General features: G+C 34.5%; 3 protein-coding genes across 4 annotated transcripts; 2 read left to right on the forward strand and 1 right to left on the reverse strand.

The window, feature by feature from the left end:
* Window positions 1–119: 119 nt before the first annotated feature.
* LOC100778244 (biotin carboxyl carrier protein of acetyl-CoA carboxylase, chloroplastic) lies at window positions 120–4,733 on the forward strand. Its single transcript, XM_003534455.5, has 7 exons — window positions 120–334; window positions 520–567; window positions 980–1,134; window positions 1,257–1,572; window positions 1,652–1,723; window positions 4,156–4,221; window positions 4,314–4,733. The coding sequence occupies exons 1-7, from the start codon at window positions 230–232 to the stop codon at window positions 4,335–4,337; spliced, it is 786 nt and encodes a 261-aa protein (XP_003534503.1). The 5' UTR covers window positions 120–229; the 3' UTR covers window positions 4,338–4,733.
* A 1,562-nt stretch (window positions 4,734–6,295) lies between these two features.
* Window positions 6,296–8,094, forward strand: LOC100778787 (uncharacterized). 2 transcript variants are annotated; one of them, XR_003262886.2, is made up of 3 exons: window positions 6,296–6,862; window positions 7,653–7,771; window positions 7,800–8,094. XR_003262886.2 is itself a non-coding variant. In XM_003534456.5 (2 exons), the coding sequence occupies exons 1-2, from the start codon at window positions 6,413–6,415 to the stop codon at window positions 7,692–7,694; spliced, it is 492 nt and encodes a 163-aa protein (XP_003534504.1). In that variant the 5' UTR covers window positions 6,296–6,412; the 3' UTR covers window positions 7,695–8,094. The 2 variants fall into 2 exon arrangements, 1 of the variants encoding a protein (XP_003534504.1); XM_003534456.5 differs by having other exon boundaries at window positions 7,653–8,094.
* A 1,729-nt stretch (window positions 8,095–9,823) lies between these two features.
* On the reverse strand, window positions 9,824–15,965 carry LOC100779312 (glutamine--fructose-6-phosphate aminotransferase [isomerizing] 2). Its single transcript, XM_003534457.5, has 11 exons — window positions 15,484–15,965; window positions 15,201–15,373; window positions 14,972–15,083; window positions 13,979–14,124; window positions 13,338–13,502; window positions 12,678–13,038; window positions 12,338–12,588; window positions 12,120–12,234; window positions 10,834–11,089; window positions 10,591–10,759; window positions 9,824–10,104 (listed from the first exon to the last, which is right to left on the reverse strand). Exons 1-11 carry the CDS (start codon window positions 15,683–15,685, stop codon window positions 10,021–10,023), a joined length of 2,034 nt encoding a protein of 677 aa, XP_003534505.1. The 5' UTR covers window positions 15,686–15,965; the 3' UTR covers window positions 9,824–10,020.
* Window positions 15,966–16,385: the final 420 nt, after the last annotated feature.

Consider the following 16,385-nt stretch of genomic DNA (forward strand, 5'->3'; position numbering starts at 1 on the left):
TAACTTCCCACTAATTTTATATTATTATTAATTTTTTTATCATTTTATTTATTGAATGTATTTAACTTTTTTATTATTATTTAAAAAATTTAGAGAGGCATGTTTTTCCTGCTAAGAATAAGATAGTTCTGGATATAGGGCACGTGCCACTGGTTATGCGCCGTGTGTTACTGTTCTCAGTTCCCTTCATTTCATCCAAAAACAAAGCTCTCTCGTTGTGTTTTGAGACATGGCATCCTCGTTGGCACCTGCTACCAAAGCCGCCACTAATTTGCGCCTCACACACTCTCTCCGCTTCTCTCCTAAACCCAACAACCTACGCTTTGCCACCAAGGTTCGTTACTGTTACTGTTACTAGTGCTTTCCTCTCTCTCTTTAATTTTCCATACAATAATGTTCCAAATTACACACCGCACTAGTTTTATGTATGTATCTTCCATATCTACAAATCACATTTTGTTTTATATATTTAATTGTTGCACTACTCGTTTATCTATCTATGTATATTATTATGTGCAGCCTGGTAATACGCTGTTATGCGCAAGGGTTAAGGCCCAATTAGATGAGGTAAACACTCTTCCCTTCGCTTCTACACTTTTTATGTATGTTCTCAAATATGATTTTGGTGAAGAGGCCAATTTATAGTGAAAATTGTGGACTTGTAATCATTGATTGGAAAATTAACGACTAAGATTGTGATACAGTTAGACTCTATTTGGATAAACTTCTTCGTACGTACTTGTAGAGAAGAAAATCAACTTATTTACTTAACTTTTATCCTAGTTTTCTGATCTAATTTCTCCGAAAGCTGAGATGCATGAGTTGATTTCAGTTTATGTGAGAAAACTCATTTTACCCTTTTATTTTCTTCTTCAAGTGTTTATGAAGAAGTTCATTCAAACATCACTAAAATGTGTAAACTTTTGAAAATCTACTCTTGTGACACACATATCGGTCTCACCTTTTTGGCTACAACAAGGTTGCCCTTGATAGTTCCTCAAATGCTACTCCTCCTATCAAAGCCAAATCAAAGGAGGAACCACCCGCAAAACCTTTAGCTGAACCATCTTCTTCAGTCTTGGCAACTCAAGAATCGGTCTCTCAGTTTATTACTCAAGTTGCAAGTCTTGTCAAGTAAGCAGATGCTTCAGTCTTGTTTCCTTCTATTAGTAATAGCAAATGTATAAGCTTTTGGCTACATGATTGGAGTGGAGCAATCAGCTACGGAAACCTTCATGTCCAATTTTCTCCTGCAGGCTTGTTGATTCGAGAGACATTGTGGAGTTGAAGCTGAAGCAGCATGATGTTGAAGTAACAATTAGGAAAAAGGAGGCTATGCCTCAACCACCACCTCCTCCTCAACCTGCGGTGGTGTATTCATCCCCTCCACCAGTGTTGCCACCGCCATCCGTACCAGCATCTACTCCAGCACCTACTCTAGCTCGTGCAACCCCTTCACCAACTTCAGCCCCTGCTGTGAAGTCAGCTAAATCATCACTTCCGCCTCTTAAAAGCCCCATGGCAGGGACATTCTACCGAAGTCCTGCACCCGGTGAACCTCCCTTTGTGAAGGTAGATCTTATCTATTGTATAATTTTATATTTTTGTGTCATGAATTTTTGAAACCTTATGTGAAGTATTCTTCCTTTAGGTTGGAGACAAAGTAAAGAAGGGGCAAGTTGTATGCATCATTGAGGCAATGAAATTGATGAATGAAATAGAAGTAAGTTCAAAGGTTTTATATTGATTTTTATTGGTAACTGTTGATTAAAACAGTGGATTCTACATGTCATGCCTTTATGTGGTGCACTTATTTGTTGCATCTGCTGCCTCTTATCATTTCTGTTTGCATTATCAAAATGTTGAATTTTGTGATCTAGAGTCCAGAATTTGTACCACAGAATGAGGTTAGTTTTATTAGCATTTCCCCTTTTTTCTATGCTCATATTTGTGATGTTTTTTAGAGGACTATGTTACTTAACATTTATCTATTTGTTATAAAACATAAATTTTCCAAGTCTTTCTTTTAGTTTACTGGGTAGGTCATGTAGCATGAATTGTATAATGACTACTAGGGACATGTATGGATGGACAATTAGAGATAGTCAACCCAGTAGGCGATGTTTTGGATAGAAGAATATCATTGAAAGGAAAGAAGAGGTATGAAGAAGAAGGATAAGGTATCCTCCTTAGATAGAACAATTGAAACTAAAGCAAGGCAGAGAAAGCATTCATACAAGCAAAAAATCTTGTAACACTCTTTGCACTCTCTTTTTAACCATTGCCGGATGAAATCCCATGGTAGTCCCCCACTAATGGAAAATGGGCTTAGGCTACTTAATGATATTTTCGTTCAATAATAAAACGAGTTTGAAAGTAGGTCGTCAAAGAATATTGGTGTCCTTTTGAGGGGTTGAAGACTTGAACTTTGTGCAGCTAGTCACTGTTTTCTGTCATTTTGATTGACGACTTGAATCTAGGATTATTTTGAAGTTCATTTGTGATATATATCAGCTTATGTTTCAGTTTATGTAATGATTTATTCTCTTGTTTGACTTAATAATACTAATGTATTTTGTTATTTTTATTTATTGATCATGTATGTTATGATTCATAATAAGATCCAATTCATGATTCGGAAAATAGGTCTTTTGTTTCACAAATTGAATCTCAATTTGATAACCTTGCCTCGAGTTGTGTGTTGCTTGGAATCAATCCGTATCAGTTTACCTTTCACTTCTGCTTCAGTGGATTCAGACTTCACCATAGGACAGATATGGATTTTTCCTTTTTCTTTGGATGCCATGGTGCCACTATCTTCCCAATTGCTGAAGGTGGAAGCATATTACTTCTGCTTGTGAACTTTCTGACAACGAAATTCCTGAAATTTTTGCTTTATTGGCCTCTGATCTGTTCTTGCTGACTTGGATAAGCAGTTTTGGCCGTGATTCCTTCTTCACAACCAATACCATTTCCTCAATTAAATCAAACTCTCTTCTTGCAACATCACTTTCTACATCTGTCTCTCTGTCATTGTTGTCCTTAGTGGTTGAGTTTTCCCCTTCAATCTCTACAATGGCTTTGGATTGTTCTCCATTTTGCAGCTTATATGTACTAATCCTTGTCTCTGATCACTCATTGAAAAACATTGTTGTCTCTCCCAGATAGCATCCCAGTGAGCAAATGCTGCAGTTATCAAATCCTCGGTAGCTTTCCTTACTGCAAAGAGTATAGATATTCATAATCTGAAATTTTGCACTGGTGTCCCCTCAGATCCAGCAGGTTGGACCAATGCCAGGATCCCAGAAATTAGAACAGAAATGACTAAATGAGGGTTTTATTTAATATAAAAGCAAGCTCAATGAGAAGATACAATAGAGGAATCACTCCCTCTCTGATAGAAAAAGCTCCTTGGAGAAAATACTTTCTCTACCCGGCCCAAAGGCCTAACAAGTAACAACCAAAATGAACCTCCTCCCCTGTATTACTCTAACCTTGCACTCTTATATACGTTCTAACAACCTTCCAACTGAGCTCCTCCACATCCCCCCAGAACCTTCTTCCCCTTAGTGTAGAGTCAAATAGTTGTGCCACTTGACCCATTATCTAAACCAAACCCTGTTACTGTAGCATTAGGACCAAGGGTCCTATCATGGTTGATATCTCATTCACAAAAGAGTTTGTCTGAACTCAGTATTTGATTAGCTATGTAGGATTCAGAGTATTTTCTAGTTTTTCTGAAGATGGTAGTTCTTCACAGTTCACACTCTTGTATACAATTTCCTGCTAGTAGTATATTCTTAATTCACTCTTAAGGAGAAAATAGCTTGTGAAATCAATTGAACAAATTACATTTATTTAGTTCAAAATAGTTTCTCCTTGCTGTTTTTTGTGGAGAGGCAACAGTGAAGTGCCAAAACTTGTTGAATTTTAATGATGCATTATGATTGACATTCCATACAACAAACTTTTCGTTAAACAGAATTGTATGCAATAAGCTTAAATTTGATGATTTGGCTCTTGGTTTATAACCATGAGATGCAAATCAAAAGTCAATGAGAAATGTATGGGTTGCATCATTTTTTAAAATTGTCTTGATGGTCCTGTGGTTTTTTTCTCTTCTATCTTGAAACTATAAAATTTTGTACTATACAGGCTGATCAGTCAGGAACTATAGTTGAAATTGTTGCGGAAGATGCCAAATCTGTAAGCGTTGACACTGTGAGTATCTTCTAGGCCCTCCTGATTAATAACTCAATTGTTAAATTGACTTGCTCTGCATTGTAGGTTTGACTTCTTTTGTTTCCTTGCAGCCCCTATTTGTGATTCAACCATAGAGCTCAAAGTATTCGAATGGATGGATGAAGATCTAAGTCGGTAGTTGAAGTGTGAGGCTCATCAACCCCCCCCCCCCCCCCACCTTCAAGGTAGAGAGGAAGTGTAGGAAGATTTTGTTCTAAATTGGGATGACACGGTTGAGAAGAATTATTGCTTACAATGGATTTATTCCTTATTTTTCGCTTTTATATGATTGCACTATGTTCTAGTGAACCTTTTTTTTGTTTAGGCAAGTTAAATTGTATGATATTTAATCTCATGTAGTTTGTTTTTACTTTTTGTTTTGAAAGGGTGGGGGAGCATTTGAACCAAATTTGTGTTTGGATATACTTTTATATAGCACTTCTAAGACAAGAAAATACTTAGATAAAATAAATTGATTTTTTCATATAAAACTATAATCAAATTGATGTTCTAAACTTGGTCTCTTGTATACCTTTTTTAAAAGTTGAGATACATAAGTTAATTTCAGTTTACGAGAAAAGCTTAATTTATTTTATTTTAGATGTTTACGAAGTTTATTTAAACACAAAACATGGTCATGTTGAGGATTTTTTTCCTTCTATTTTGGCTTTTGTTATTGTCAAGCATTTTAGAGTGTGTTTGGATAGAGAATTTTAACTGAGGAAAGTAATTTATCAGAGAATTTGAATTTTTGTAATTTAGAATTCATTGTTCGGATGTTTTTTATGAAAAATTTATTTATTTTTATTTATTTTTTTCATCCTCATAATTTTAATTTTTTTATTTCTAAACACAATTTTGAAAATAAAAGAATTTCAATTAAAATATTTGAAATTCTTAAAATTTAAATTTTTTTAGAATTTTAAATTTCTCCATCTAAAAACTTATAAGTGTGTTAACAAGATTCCTTATTCCCAATAAGCAAGAAATGGTCCGAACCAGCTCAGATGTGAAGTAGTACAATTAATGCTGATTGCTGAGCCTAACCTTCTTCTCAATCTTGAAATAATGCATGACTATATGTTAAATTCCAACGTTAGCGTCAATCTCGTACTATATGTTAAATTCCATTGGAATTTGGGAATCAATGTTTTATGCTGCTCCTGTTTCCCTGTTTGGCTCTCTTTAGGGTTTAGGCCCTTTATACCCTGTCCATTTACCAAAAATTAAAAGGTAATGAAAACTTATAGAAAATGTGAGGTAAATAAATAATTTGTGAAAAATCTTTAACTAGTATAGAATAGGTTTAATTAAGATTTTAGTTCCTCCAAAATTCATGGTTTTCTAATTTGTAAATTTCTAAATAAGTTTACAGAAAATATTTTTCATTATCAATTGATTTTTTTCCCCTTCATTCATAATATTTTTCAAAATTGATAAAATAATAAAAAAAACCATTCTCATGTTTATTAATTTTTTTAATAAAAAATTTAGGTGAATTGGATTTTCGAAATTCACAAATATGATATGTTTCAAAACTCATTGAGCCGCTTATAAAAATAATTATGGGTCATGGGTCGATTACTAATCCGATTTTCATATTAATAACGATATTAAAATTTATTTTTGTGAAATATGAGTTGAATTCTTACTATATATATCAACCTTTAACCTTTGTTGGTTATATTTATTAATTTGATATAAGATATTAAAAATAAAATTAAGATTGATTAAATTTAAGTAATACTTTGAGAAAAAATTTAAGTTATACAAATATATTCAAGAGGAATAAAAATATAAGATAATTCATACAAACAAGTCACATGCCTTTCTATTATTGCTAAGAAAAAGAACTTTGTTTTTTCTGTTTTAGAAACAAGTTAAAATAATTCTAAAATTCATTTAAAAACCATTTCACTCCTTTATTACAAACAGATTTTGTTTTGAAGGTTTAAGAATAAAAAATAAAAAAACTGAAAACTTAATTGGAGTATTTTCAGCTTCCAAGTTCCAACACCCCTCTACTAAAAGGGACGAAAGGGATTACAAAAGAAACAAAAAAGAATAATTCATTCACTCATTCATTATTAGGTAAACAACACAAAAAAAGAAAAGAAAAAGGAAAGAAACAGTCACAACAAAAAAAGAACAAAAAAAATCCAAATCATCGATGGGTGGTAAATCTGGCGTGGTTTGGATTTTGCTGGCGTTGATCGCCGCCGCTTGGTGTCTGTTAACTCCAGCGAGGGCGAATTCGACGACAATATATGAGGAGCTCCGGGCGCAGGGTCTTCCGGTGGGGCTTCTTCCAAAGGGAATAGCGAAGTACTCGATGAACGCGACGAGCGGGGAGTTCGAGGTGTGGATGAAGGAAGCGTGCAACGCGAAGTTCGAGAACGAGGTGCACTACGACTCCAATATAAAGGGTGTTCTTGGCTACGGTCGGATCGGGGAATTATCCGGTGTGTCGGCGCAGGAGCTCTTCCTGTGGTTCCCCGTTAAGGGTATTAGGGTTGATGTTCCCACGTCGGGGCTCATTCATTTCGATGTTGGTGTTGCGGATAAGCAGTTCTCTCTTTCGCTCTTTGAAGATCCTCCTGATTGTAACCCCCAGGCCCAGGTTCGTTCATTTATCATCCATTCAGTTTTTTTTATTATTATTTCTTTTGGTTTTGGGGACCTGGTGTTTATGAGGTTTTTGTTGTTGGACATAATTTAGATTTTAGATGCATTTGCTTATGTGTTTTATTTAGTGGGATTCTCCTGTTAAAATTTGCATTAAAATCAATGTAGATTGTTAGGTAAAACTTCTAATACGATTGGAGGATATGTATCACTTAAAAATACTTAAATTGCATCTGAATTTTGGGTTTTTCTTATTTGGGTATGTGGAATTTATGGTTTTTTCTTGTGGGGTGCCTTACATTTATGATTCTTGTTAGTATTTGGGTTTCTGAAACTAGGATGGATTTCTGTTTTTCAATTTTAGTTCTGTTATTTGTGGCTAAATAATATTTTTGAAACTTTTTGGTTTTTAACTGTGCTGAATGGCAACGCATCATGTAAGCAACCTCACCTAGTGGGATGGGATAAGGCTTTGTTGTTGTTGTTTCAATTGAAATTGGAATTCTACTTAGATTAAACATTAACATAGATTATCAATGGTGAAATCTTAATTCTGATCTGCGAACAGCACCAAACACCAAAAACACCTGGGCAACTGAATCTAAATTTTGTCCTTTCTTATTTGGGTATGTGGTATTTATGGTCTTTTCTTGCTTGGTAGCTGAAAATTATGTTTTTGTTATCTGGGTCTCGGAAATTTGATTATTTTTTTTTGTTGGGTTTGTGAAATATATGATTTTCATGTGTTGGGTATTTATGATTGATTTGGTGTTCAATTTATTCAGGTTAATGTTGGTGGTGAAGGTGAGCAAAGGGCTGTTTGGTAGAAGATAGGAGGAATGTTGCTGCATTTCAAATTATACAGCTCAATCGGCCCCTCTATGCCTGTGGTTGGTCTTCATTGATATATATATATATATATATATATATATATATATATATATATATGATATACAGTGCGGTCTTTTTCATATCTGCTGCTTTGATTGAATCAATCGCCTGTCTCAAGGGACTAAGGATGACAATTTTGGTGGTCCGCAAGCATATGGTTTTTTTTTGGCAAAATCTGTGACAGACAAGGATGTAGGGTTAGGTTGGTTTTGCTAATATACCAAGGTTTTACTATCTGTATTTTGGTCTTGTTATTTGTGCATATAAATGTTTCAGACTTGTGTTAGATTCAACTATATTATATTAAACAACATAATCTGTTAGGTGGTTCTTCTATTATGATTTTCTTTTTATCAATGATTCTTCTATTATGACTGATAATAGTCGCTTATTCTTACAATTTATATTGTTATTTGTTACTTACAAGTACTGGGTGTGTGTGTGTGTTTTTCTATGACAGTGTGTCGGGACTGTTACCTTTCTGTGTGTTTTAGCCTAGTTGATTCAATTCATGCTTTTGATTGAGCCCATTTTCTGTAACTATTTGTGATTTTTGGCTCTCAATAATCATTGGTTGTTCCTGAGGAAAGTTAGATAGAATTGATTTTGAATCATTAAACAAGATTGGAATGTGCATCCAAATTAGTCTCAGCCATACCATAGATTTGCACCGAAATTTGATTTTTATCAGAAAAGTGCTAAAATTGATTTTCAACTCAAACAGTCAGTTTAAATTTCTAATTCTGCATCATATTTTGGCATGGTTCTACACAGAACAAGACATTACTGCAGAGCAAAAATGGAAATGTCTTCCTTTAAACTTGGGCAAAAGATTTGTGGACGCTAAATGCTAGTAGTTAACATTTAGAGAGAAAAAAAAAAAGAGAGAGAAATATAAGTATGATAGATAATATGATACCATAATAGGAAGAAAGAGATAAAAAGAAACAATACATATTAATTGAGTGTTTGATAAAGAGATGGAAAAAAGGCAGGGAAAAAAACATAAGTTGTGCATGTTCATGATAAAATTCACGTCAAAATTTAGAAAAAGGACACAGAGAAACGATAGTGACTAGTTTTGGGAGGAATGTGCATCAACTGTGGCAGATACTCAACTATATGCAGTAACTAATCTACTTAAGGGCACTTTTTTGTCATGGATTTCAGCTGTACTCTGAATTTTAAATGATCGTTCAAGTGAGATGGAAAATATACCATAAGTTATCATACGTGTTTGATAAATATATTAGTGATGTTTGATTTGGTAAATAAATTAAAAACTACATAATCGTGAGTAGAGTTTATTATATAAGAAATTAGACATACAATTTTTTTAAAATTTTTAATACCTTTTAATCAATAATAAAAAGTGTTATAAAATTGTGTTATTAAATGAGATCTACGGTGGCCATAAATTCTGATTATCTTCATCCCAGTTTCATTTTGTTTTCTATTCCTTAACTCATCGAGTTTATCTTTTTGCCAAATTCAGCAACTGTTTCAATGTTACATATTTAAACCAATGAATGAAAAATCCTCGTGTCTATTTGTAGATCTATTTCGTTTGAGATTTGATGTAAAACATCAGTGAACAATTAGATAAACTTCTGTTAGCTTACAAAATTATAACAAGAGTTCATGAGTATCATTGCTTTATCCCTACAATAGCTATATATTTATTCAACTTACAATGCTAATATAGATTGGGGCATTAGTGAGCACAAATCATGACTATTTGACTTTCAGGTTTTTTTGCTCGAAAAATAAGACTTTATACGGGATTTAGTCCTAAATAAAGAATAATGAACCAACAACATTGTTCCCTGCGGTTTGATGTGCACTTTTAGATTAATGGGGCACGGGTCCTAGTTTCAGATGCAGCTTTTGTTCGTTAAGAACTACATGTTCTTCAAGGGGTGTGCTAATTTCAGCATTAAAACACCACTGTGTTTACAATTCTGGAAAATGTAAGGCCATGCTATAAATGATTTTTAGGAAAACAATACCCATTCCTTTTGTGGTTAAGAAATTGCCACTGAGCTCAAGCAACCAAGATAAGAGATTCAGCAACTTAAATACATTAAAGATGTAACAATCATATTAAACAGTATTCTCCCTGGTGAGTTTCAAGCAAATTAAATACATCAAAGATGTATAATCATATTAAACAATAATCTGCTTGGTGAGAAGGTGTCTTTTAGATCAACCATTGAGCCTGCATCTACTCATTTACAATGCGTTAATATGCCAAAAAATTCTCTATTGCGTTGTGACACTCTTGGCAAGATTACGAGGCTGGTCCACGTTATGTCCCCTGAGAACAGTGAGATGATATGCCAATAACTGCATCGGAAAGAAATAATTTGTTGAAAGAAATAAGATATCCAAATCTTCCTTCGTACAATGCACAAAAATAAGATTAGCCTATAAAGATTCTAGGTGAAGAAAAGGAAATAGATCTGCAAAATTCACATGAAAAATTCAGACACTGAAATTTATATTCAAATACCTAACAAGCTCAAGAAATAATAAAGAAATGAAATCACTATCAACATGCAGTTGAAAATTAGTTTATATAAGAGATAGATAGACAAATGATAGAATCTTTGAAAGAGAAAATACGTAAGAAGCTCATGAAATACTAATGAATTGAAAATCACTATCAACATGCAGTAAAGAATTAGTTATTAGTTTATATAAAGATAGACAGATGAATAATAGAATCTTTGACACTAATATAGGAAGATTTCCCTTTGTTAAATGTAGCACTGTTGTAAGGATAAAATAAAGCAGTAAAAATGCTATAAAAAAAAGGATTGTAAAACATACCTGTAATGGAACTACATTAATTACAGGTTGAAGACAGTCCTCAACTTGTGGGACTTCAATTACCCTACAAGATTCATTAGGGCATACAGAGGCAGCATCCCCTTTTGAACACATAACTATCAGACGACCTCTGCGGGCATTAAGTTGCTGAATAACAGACTGCTGTTTGCTGTCAAAGATAAAATATGTCAATATCAAACTCCTAATTTCAGATAATAAAGCTACTCGACAGTCACAACCAACCTGAAGCAGGCATCACGGGTAGCTACAACAGCAATTGGGAGATTTTCATCCACTAATGCCAAAGGACCATGCTTCATTTCACCAGCAAGCATCCCTTCACTATGCATTAGTGCCACTTCCTTTACTTTCAAAGCTCCCTCGAGAGCAGTTGCATAGTTGTATCCTCTCCCAAAGACAAGAAGAGACTGCTCAGCAATCAACTGCTTGGCTAGATCCTTCATCTCCTGATCAAGCTTCAGCACCTCTCTGACTTTATCTACAATCCAACATGTTAATTAGATTACTTAGATTACTTTTACAACTGTCCTGAGAAGCTTCATGGGGCATTTGGTATAATATTTTGAACAATACCTCATAAAATATAATTTTTAGCATGATTAAAGGGTTGTCTAGAATTCCTGAAGAATCTAATTTCTTTAATTTTTTTGTGAGAAGTTTGGGGGAGGAGAGGTTACTCCTTTCCAAGCAAGCTCAATGCATGCCACAAGCCTCTGCCAGGGTTTGGTACTTGCAAACCATTTAGTTAAGGCTACCAATCAAACCCACATTAACGATGATTCTATTTCTATTAATGAGTTTCCATGAAATGATGAAAACTGAGTTAAAGTAACACCCATTGGTTTTCTAGATTTCCACCTCACAATTATTCTCTTACCAAGTATGGTATATGGTTATTGGTTTCCACCTCTGCAGATATCATTGTTTTTGCTAGCACTATTCTATCACTAGTCCCTTTTAATGCTACTATTATGATATCATCACCTCTATCATCATTGATTTATTCTATAATATTTAGTTTAGAAGTTAACATTTGATATGATGCTAGTGTACATAAGTGTTTACATTATCAATATTTTTACAAAAAATATTCTATTTAAATAATTTACAAAACCTGTGTGGAATACACCAATAATTAGTCAGCATATTATTATGAACTTAAGAATTTTAATACTAAAACTTCAGCACTTTACAGTAAGACCATAAGTATGTAAATTTAAATCTATTATGTTTTATTTTTTTCCCCCAGTATTTTAGTTCTATAGTCTTTATGCCACTAGTGTAAACATTTTCTAGTACTGATGTGATGGTATATCAGATAATGATATTAACTCTTATTTACTGATGTTGTCATCATTGGTATATTTTCGAGTAGCCAACATATTCACCCTAGAGAATCGAATTTTAAAACTTAAGAATCATTAGAAATTATACTCTAATAGGACAGGACATGTAGGATTAACCAGACACTGCAAAATGTACAAAATTCACAGCCAGTAGAAACTCACTTGGCAGGTCAAAAAGACCATCTATGATAGCTTCTCTTCTGGCTTGATTTGAAATTGTATCGCCTCCTATTGCAAGAGCTAACATGACCATCACTACTATTTGACTTGTATATGCCTACAGTAGTTATAAATGCATGAGAGTAAAACATTGGTTAAACAAGTAATAAGACAATATAAAATGAAATGAAGAAAACAACATCCTTAAATGCAACATTTACCTTGGTACTTGCCACACCAATCTCAGCACCAGCATTTATATGAACACCACAATGTGTATTCCTTGCTATTGCACTACCAACAGTGTTTGTTATCCCAACACACAATGCACCATTGTCTAAAGCATATTGCAGTGCAAGTAAAGTGTCTGCAGTTTCACCAGATTGACTAACAAAAACGGCAGTATCCTCCCGGTATATTGGTCCCTCCCGATCCAATAGATCACTAGCAATTTCCATAGTAACAGGAACACCTATAATAATAAATAAAATATAATAAAACATTGCAAGAATGTGCATACTTTTAATCAGCAAAACTTAAAATACAGGATACAGCACTGACCAGAAAGTTCTTCCAAGATGGGTCTAGCTGCCAAAGCAGCATTATAACTTGTACCACAACCAATGAAAAGTATCCTTCTACTTCGCCTAATTGTTTTGAGGTGATCCTTCAGCCCACCCAACAGAACAGACTTGGATTTGTTAGATCCTCGATGTATAAGCCTCCCCCTCATTGTGGTTGTTAGAGACTCTGGCTGCTCATGAATTTCCTTTTGCATATAATGCTCATAATTACCTTTATTTATTTGCTCAACCTCCATCTCTAGAACAGATAATGCACGTCGCACTGAGAAAGCTCTGGAAAGAGAAGCGCCATGTTCTCCCATGTCATTCTCATATTTCAAAATAGAAACCCCACCATCCTGGCAACCATTTCAATGTAAGAACAATATATTGTATTCAAATTGACATGATTATAACCAACAAAGAAAATGGCATGTAAATTCAAAGAAAATGGCACTGAGAACAGCATTGAATGATTTCATCACACCAGAAAGCAAAGAGTGCAAGGGATAGAGAAGTGATCCGCTAAGAAATCATAAAAACAATCTTTACAAAAAAATAAATACTCACGGAATATTTGCCAGAGATTACAATATCTAGATATGCAAACACTTTGGCTAGCAAGTGCAACATTGAAAAGAGATGGTGCAGTCTGTACCTTGAGATGAACTACTTCACCATCCTCAATAACTAGCACTTTCTTTGTATGCTCAACCACAGCATTGGCATCACTGGACAAAAACAATTCTCTAGGCTTTCCATCTTTTGATAGGAATTTGTTATCCTCAAATGCTGAACTATTTTCTTTATTTTCTGTCAATTCCTGCAAAATAGAGCAGTAATTATTTTAATCACTGTCAATCCGAAAATATTCACTTTCACTAAAGATCCATTAATGAATAAATTAAACTAGGAAAGGCAGTATAATTATTATGAGATACACAATAGAAATCTAAGCTCATTAATAGTGAAAAGAGGATGGTTCAAGCATTGAATTGTAGGAAGATTTGTGGTTTAATAAATCATTTTTCTCTATTTCCAGTTCTTGTCTCCTGTATTTTTAATTCCTACAGTATGCATCACCACTGCATTTGTAGTCATTATGTTTATAATTGCAGTGCCCCATTTTTCATGTGTCAAGAGATGAAATGCCAAGAAAAATGACTCTCTGACTAGAAGCATCACTAACAAAGTCAAGAGAAAAAATAGAACAATTGTCGCCAATAAAAGACATTGGAAGTTCAATTTACATATAGGTCACTAGTTAAGAAACTTATCACTAAATTGCATTCAACTTACTTTAACACCTAGCAGCAGTGGGCTACCACGCTTGCAGGCAATCAATTCATTAGGATAATGTAGACTTTTGAAAATAAGGGCATAAGCTCCTTCAAGATGCCTCATAACTTCAAGAACAACTTGGCTGAAGGTAACAACCTGACCACCTGCAAGATAATTGGAAATGTACTTCAAGCTAAGATCGCCCAAAATCATAATGTTATTCACACCCATCTAAGAGAAGCAGAAAAGGCGCCTTAGATATAATAAACCTCTGAAAACAATTGTAATCAGTGTAAACACAAATATTAAGGAATCCCCAACAGAATAAATGGAAATCAATTTAAAACTCCAACAGAAGCAGGTTTGTCATATTGGGAACATAACGATGACAATCATGGATCATGAGTTGCACTCAAGGTTTTATAAATTGATATGTGACTGCAATTTCGGCCACAACATCAATGTTTTTGGAGTCTCTACGAAAGCATCGTGACCACAATTGTGATCACATCTGCTGCAACATCAATGTTTTATGGTGTTATACTTGATCCATGTCACTGACATCACCTAGTAGGAAAAGGCCTCCTCTTTATCCATAAAAAATTGAAGTCTTATAGGCAAGGTTTTAAAGAACTATCTATAACACAATTGTGGCACATTTTGGGTCCTCTTTCCACATCCTGACTGCATCAGTCACATTTGCCTATAACTTTGCACAACACCAAGGATCGCAACAAAACCACAATCACTATCTAAAACATCACAGCATTAAAATGGTAAAAAAAAATTGTCTACCTCCACCCCCATTCCTCCCTCTTCCCACTTATACAGGATTTCACAATGTACATCAACATAGCATCACACTTGAGTTCTACTGCCTGTGAAGCAACTGTGAGCAGCATTTTCAACCAGTAACCAACAACATTCACACACACCTTAACCCTATAAACCTCATGCAAAGGTTTAAAACCCAAAAAATGCCTTCACTAATTCATCAATAAAAAAAATTACCGGCTGCTTCATTCGCCTTGTCATAAACAAACTTTGCAAGCTTGGGAATGACCTCAGTGTCAGTTTCAGATTCAAAGGTGAAGCCATGTCGGAGCAGCGTTTCCTTCAAAACCTGAACACACAATAATATCTGAGAAACAACGAACAGAGAGATAAAACGTACAGCACTAGCCACAACAGAGTGGCATCATTAGGCGTTTAATTTAGAGTGTATGAGAGAGAACGTTACCTCGTAATTAGTGATGACTCCATTGTGAACAACCAAGAACTCGTTACCAGGACCAGAGGTCTGAGGATGACTGTTCCGAGGCGCAGGCTCTCCGTGAGTCGCCCAGCGAGTGTGCGCGATTCCCGCGTGAGTGCCGAAGCATTCCCCCAAGTTCAGTTCAGTTTCTCCCACTTCTGTTCATTCATTAACACACGCACACAAAAAAAAATAAAAAAATAAAAATCAGATACAATAGCAATGGCGAAGAAACAAATAAAGAGGAATGAATGTATTGCTGTTATACCTTGATAAACCGATTTGACGAGCGATTCAATGTTTCCTTCTTGACGGAAAACAAGGGGAGAGAAATTGGAATCGTCGATCGCGATGCCTGCGGAATCGTATCCACGGTACTCCAATCTGCTGAGGCCATTGAAGAGAACCTGCAAGATGTATCGTCTGTCTCTGTTCACGTCGTAATTCAGATACGCAAATATTCCACACATTTTCTCTTTTCCTCTTCTCTCTCAAAGCCTCCAGACTTGAGATTTATAGTATTTTCATTTATTATACTGTGGGGCCCATTCTGTTTGACTAGTTTGTGATTGCGAGAGTTGGCTTTCTGCCCCCCCCGGCGGTGAAGGAGGTTATTCTCGTCATTCCACTCTACATCAGCCTTTCTCACGTGGCGCTTTTCCATTCGATGGATGCAATCTACACCTTCCCCTTTCTCCTTTCTACTTGTTTAAATAACTCACCCTAATCTTAATATATAATTTTCATGCCAGATTTATTAAAATTATCCTTAAATAATTAATGCATGGAGAGAGAACAAAATACAATAATAGTGGACGCCTCACGCCACGTAATAACTCAAATCATGTATATTCGTCATAATTAATTGATAAAGTTGCATAAACGTGGCTAGTTCGTGTAATTTGAAATAACACTTGTTGTATTGACATCGAGGATCCATATTTGAATGTCAATACAACATTTGAAGCAAGCAACCACCTCCAATATCCTATAATTTTCATGCCGCAAGCCTATGCAACGATGATTATGGTCACGATATGAATAAAAAAAAACTTAAATACATTTTCTTCTTATAATTTAATATTTTTTTTTCATTTTCATTTTTATAATTTTTTGTTAGTCTTTGTAAAATACAATTATTTTATTTTTTTATCTTTAAAATACTTTAAA

Source organism: Glycine max, chromosome 9 (genome assembly GCF_000004515.6).
Source record: "Glycine max cultivar Williams 82 chromosome 9, Glycine_max_v4.0, whole genome shotgun sequence".
NCBI classification, from domain to species: domain Eukaryota; kingdom Viridiplantae; phylum Streptophyta; class Magnoliopsida; order Fabales; family Fabaceae; genus Glycine; species Glycine max.

Coding starts and splice junctions, on each gene's coding strand:
- LOC100778244 (XM_003534455.5), top strand. CDS start 230: ATGGCATCCTCGTTGGCACCTGCTACCAAAGCCGCCACTAATTTGCGC. Junction 335..519: donor ACCTACGCTTTGCCACCAAG/GTTCGTTACTGT, acceptor TATTATGTGCAG/CCTGGTAATACGCTGTTATG. Junction 1,573..1,651: donor GTGAACCTCCCTTTGTGAAG/GTAGATCTTATC, acceptor TTCTTCCTTTAG/GTTGGAGACAAAGTAAAGAA.
- LOC100779312 (XM_003534457.5), bottom strand. CDS start 15,685: ATGTGTGGAATATTTGCGTATCTGAATTACGACGTGAACAGAGACAGA. Junction 13,503..13,978: donor CACTGCTGCTAGGTGTTAAA/GTAAGTTGAATG, acceptor TCTATTTTGCAG/GAATTGACAGAAAATAAAGA. Junction 13,039..13,337: donor GTGAAGTAGTTCATCTCAAG/GTACAGACTGCA, acceptor AATGGTTGCCAG/GATGGTGGGGTTTCTATTTT.
- LOC100778787 (XM_003534456.5), top strand. CDS start 6,413: ATGGGTGGTAAATCTGGCGTGGTTTGGATTTTGCTGGCGTTGATCGCC. Junction 6,863..7,652: donor ATTGTAACCCCCAGGCCCAG/GTTCGTTCATTT, acceptor CAATTTATTCAG/GTTAATGTTGGTGGTGAAGG.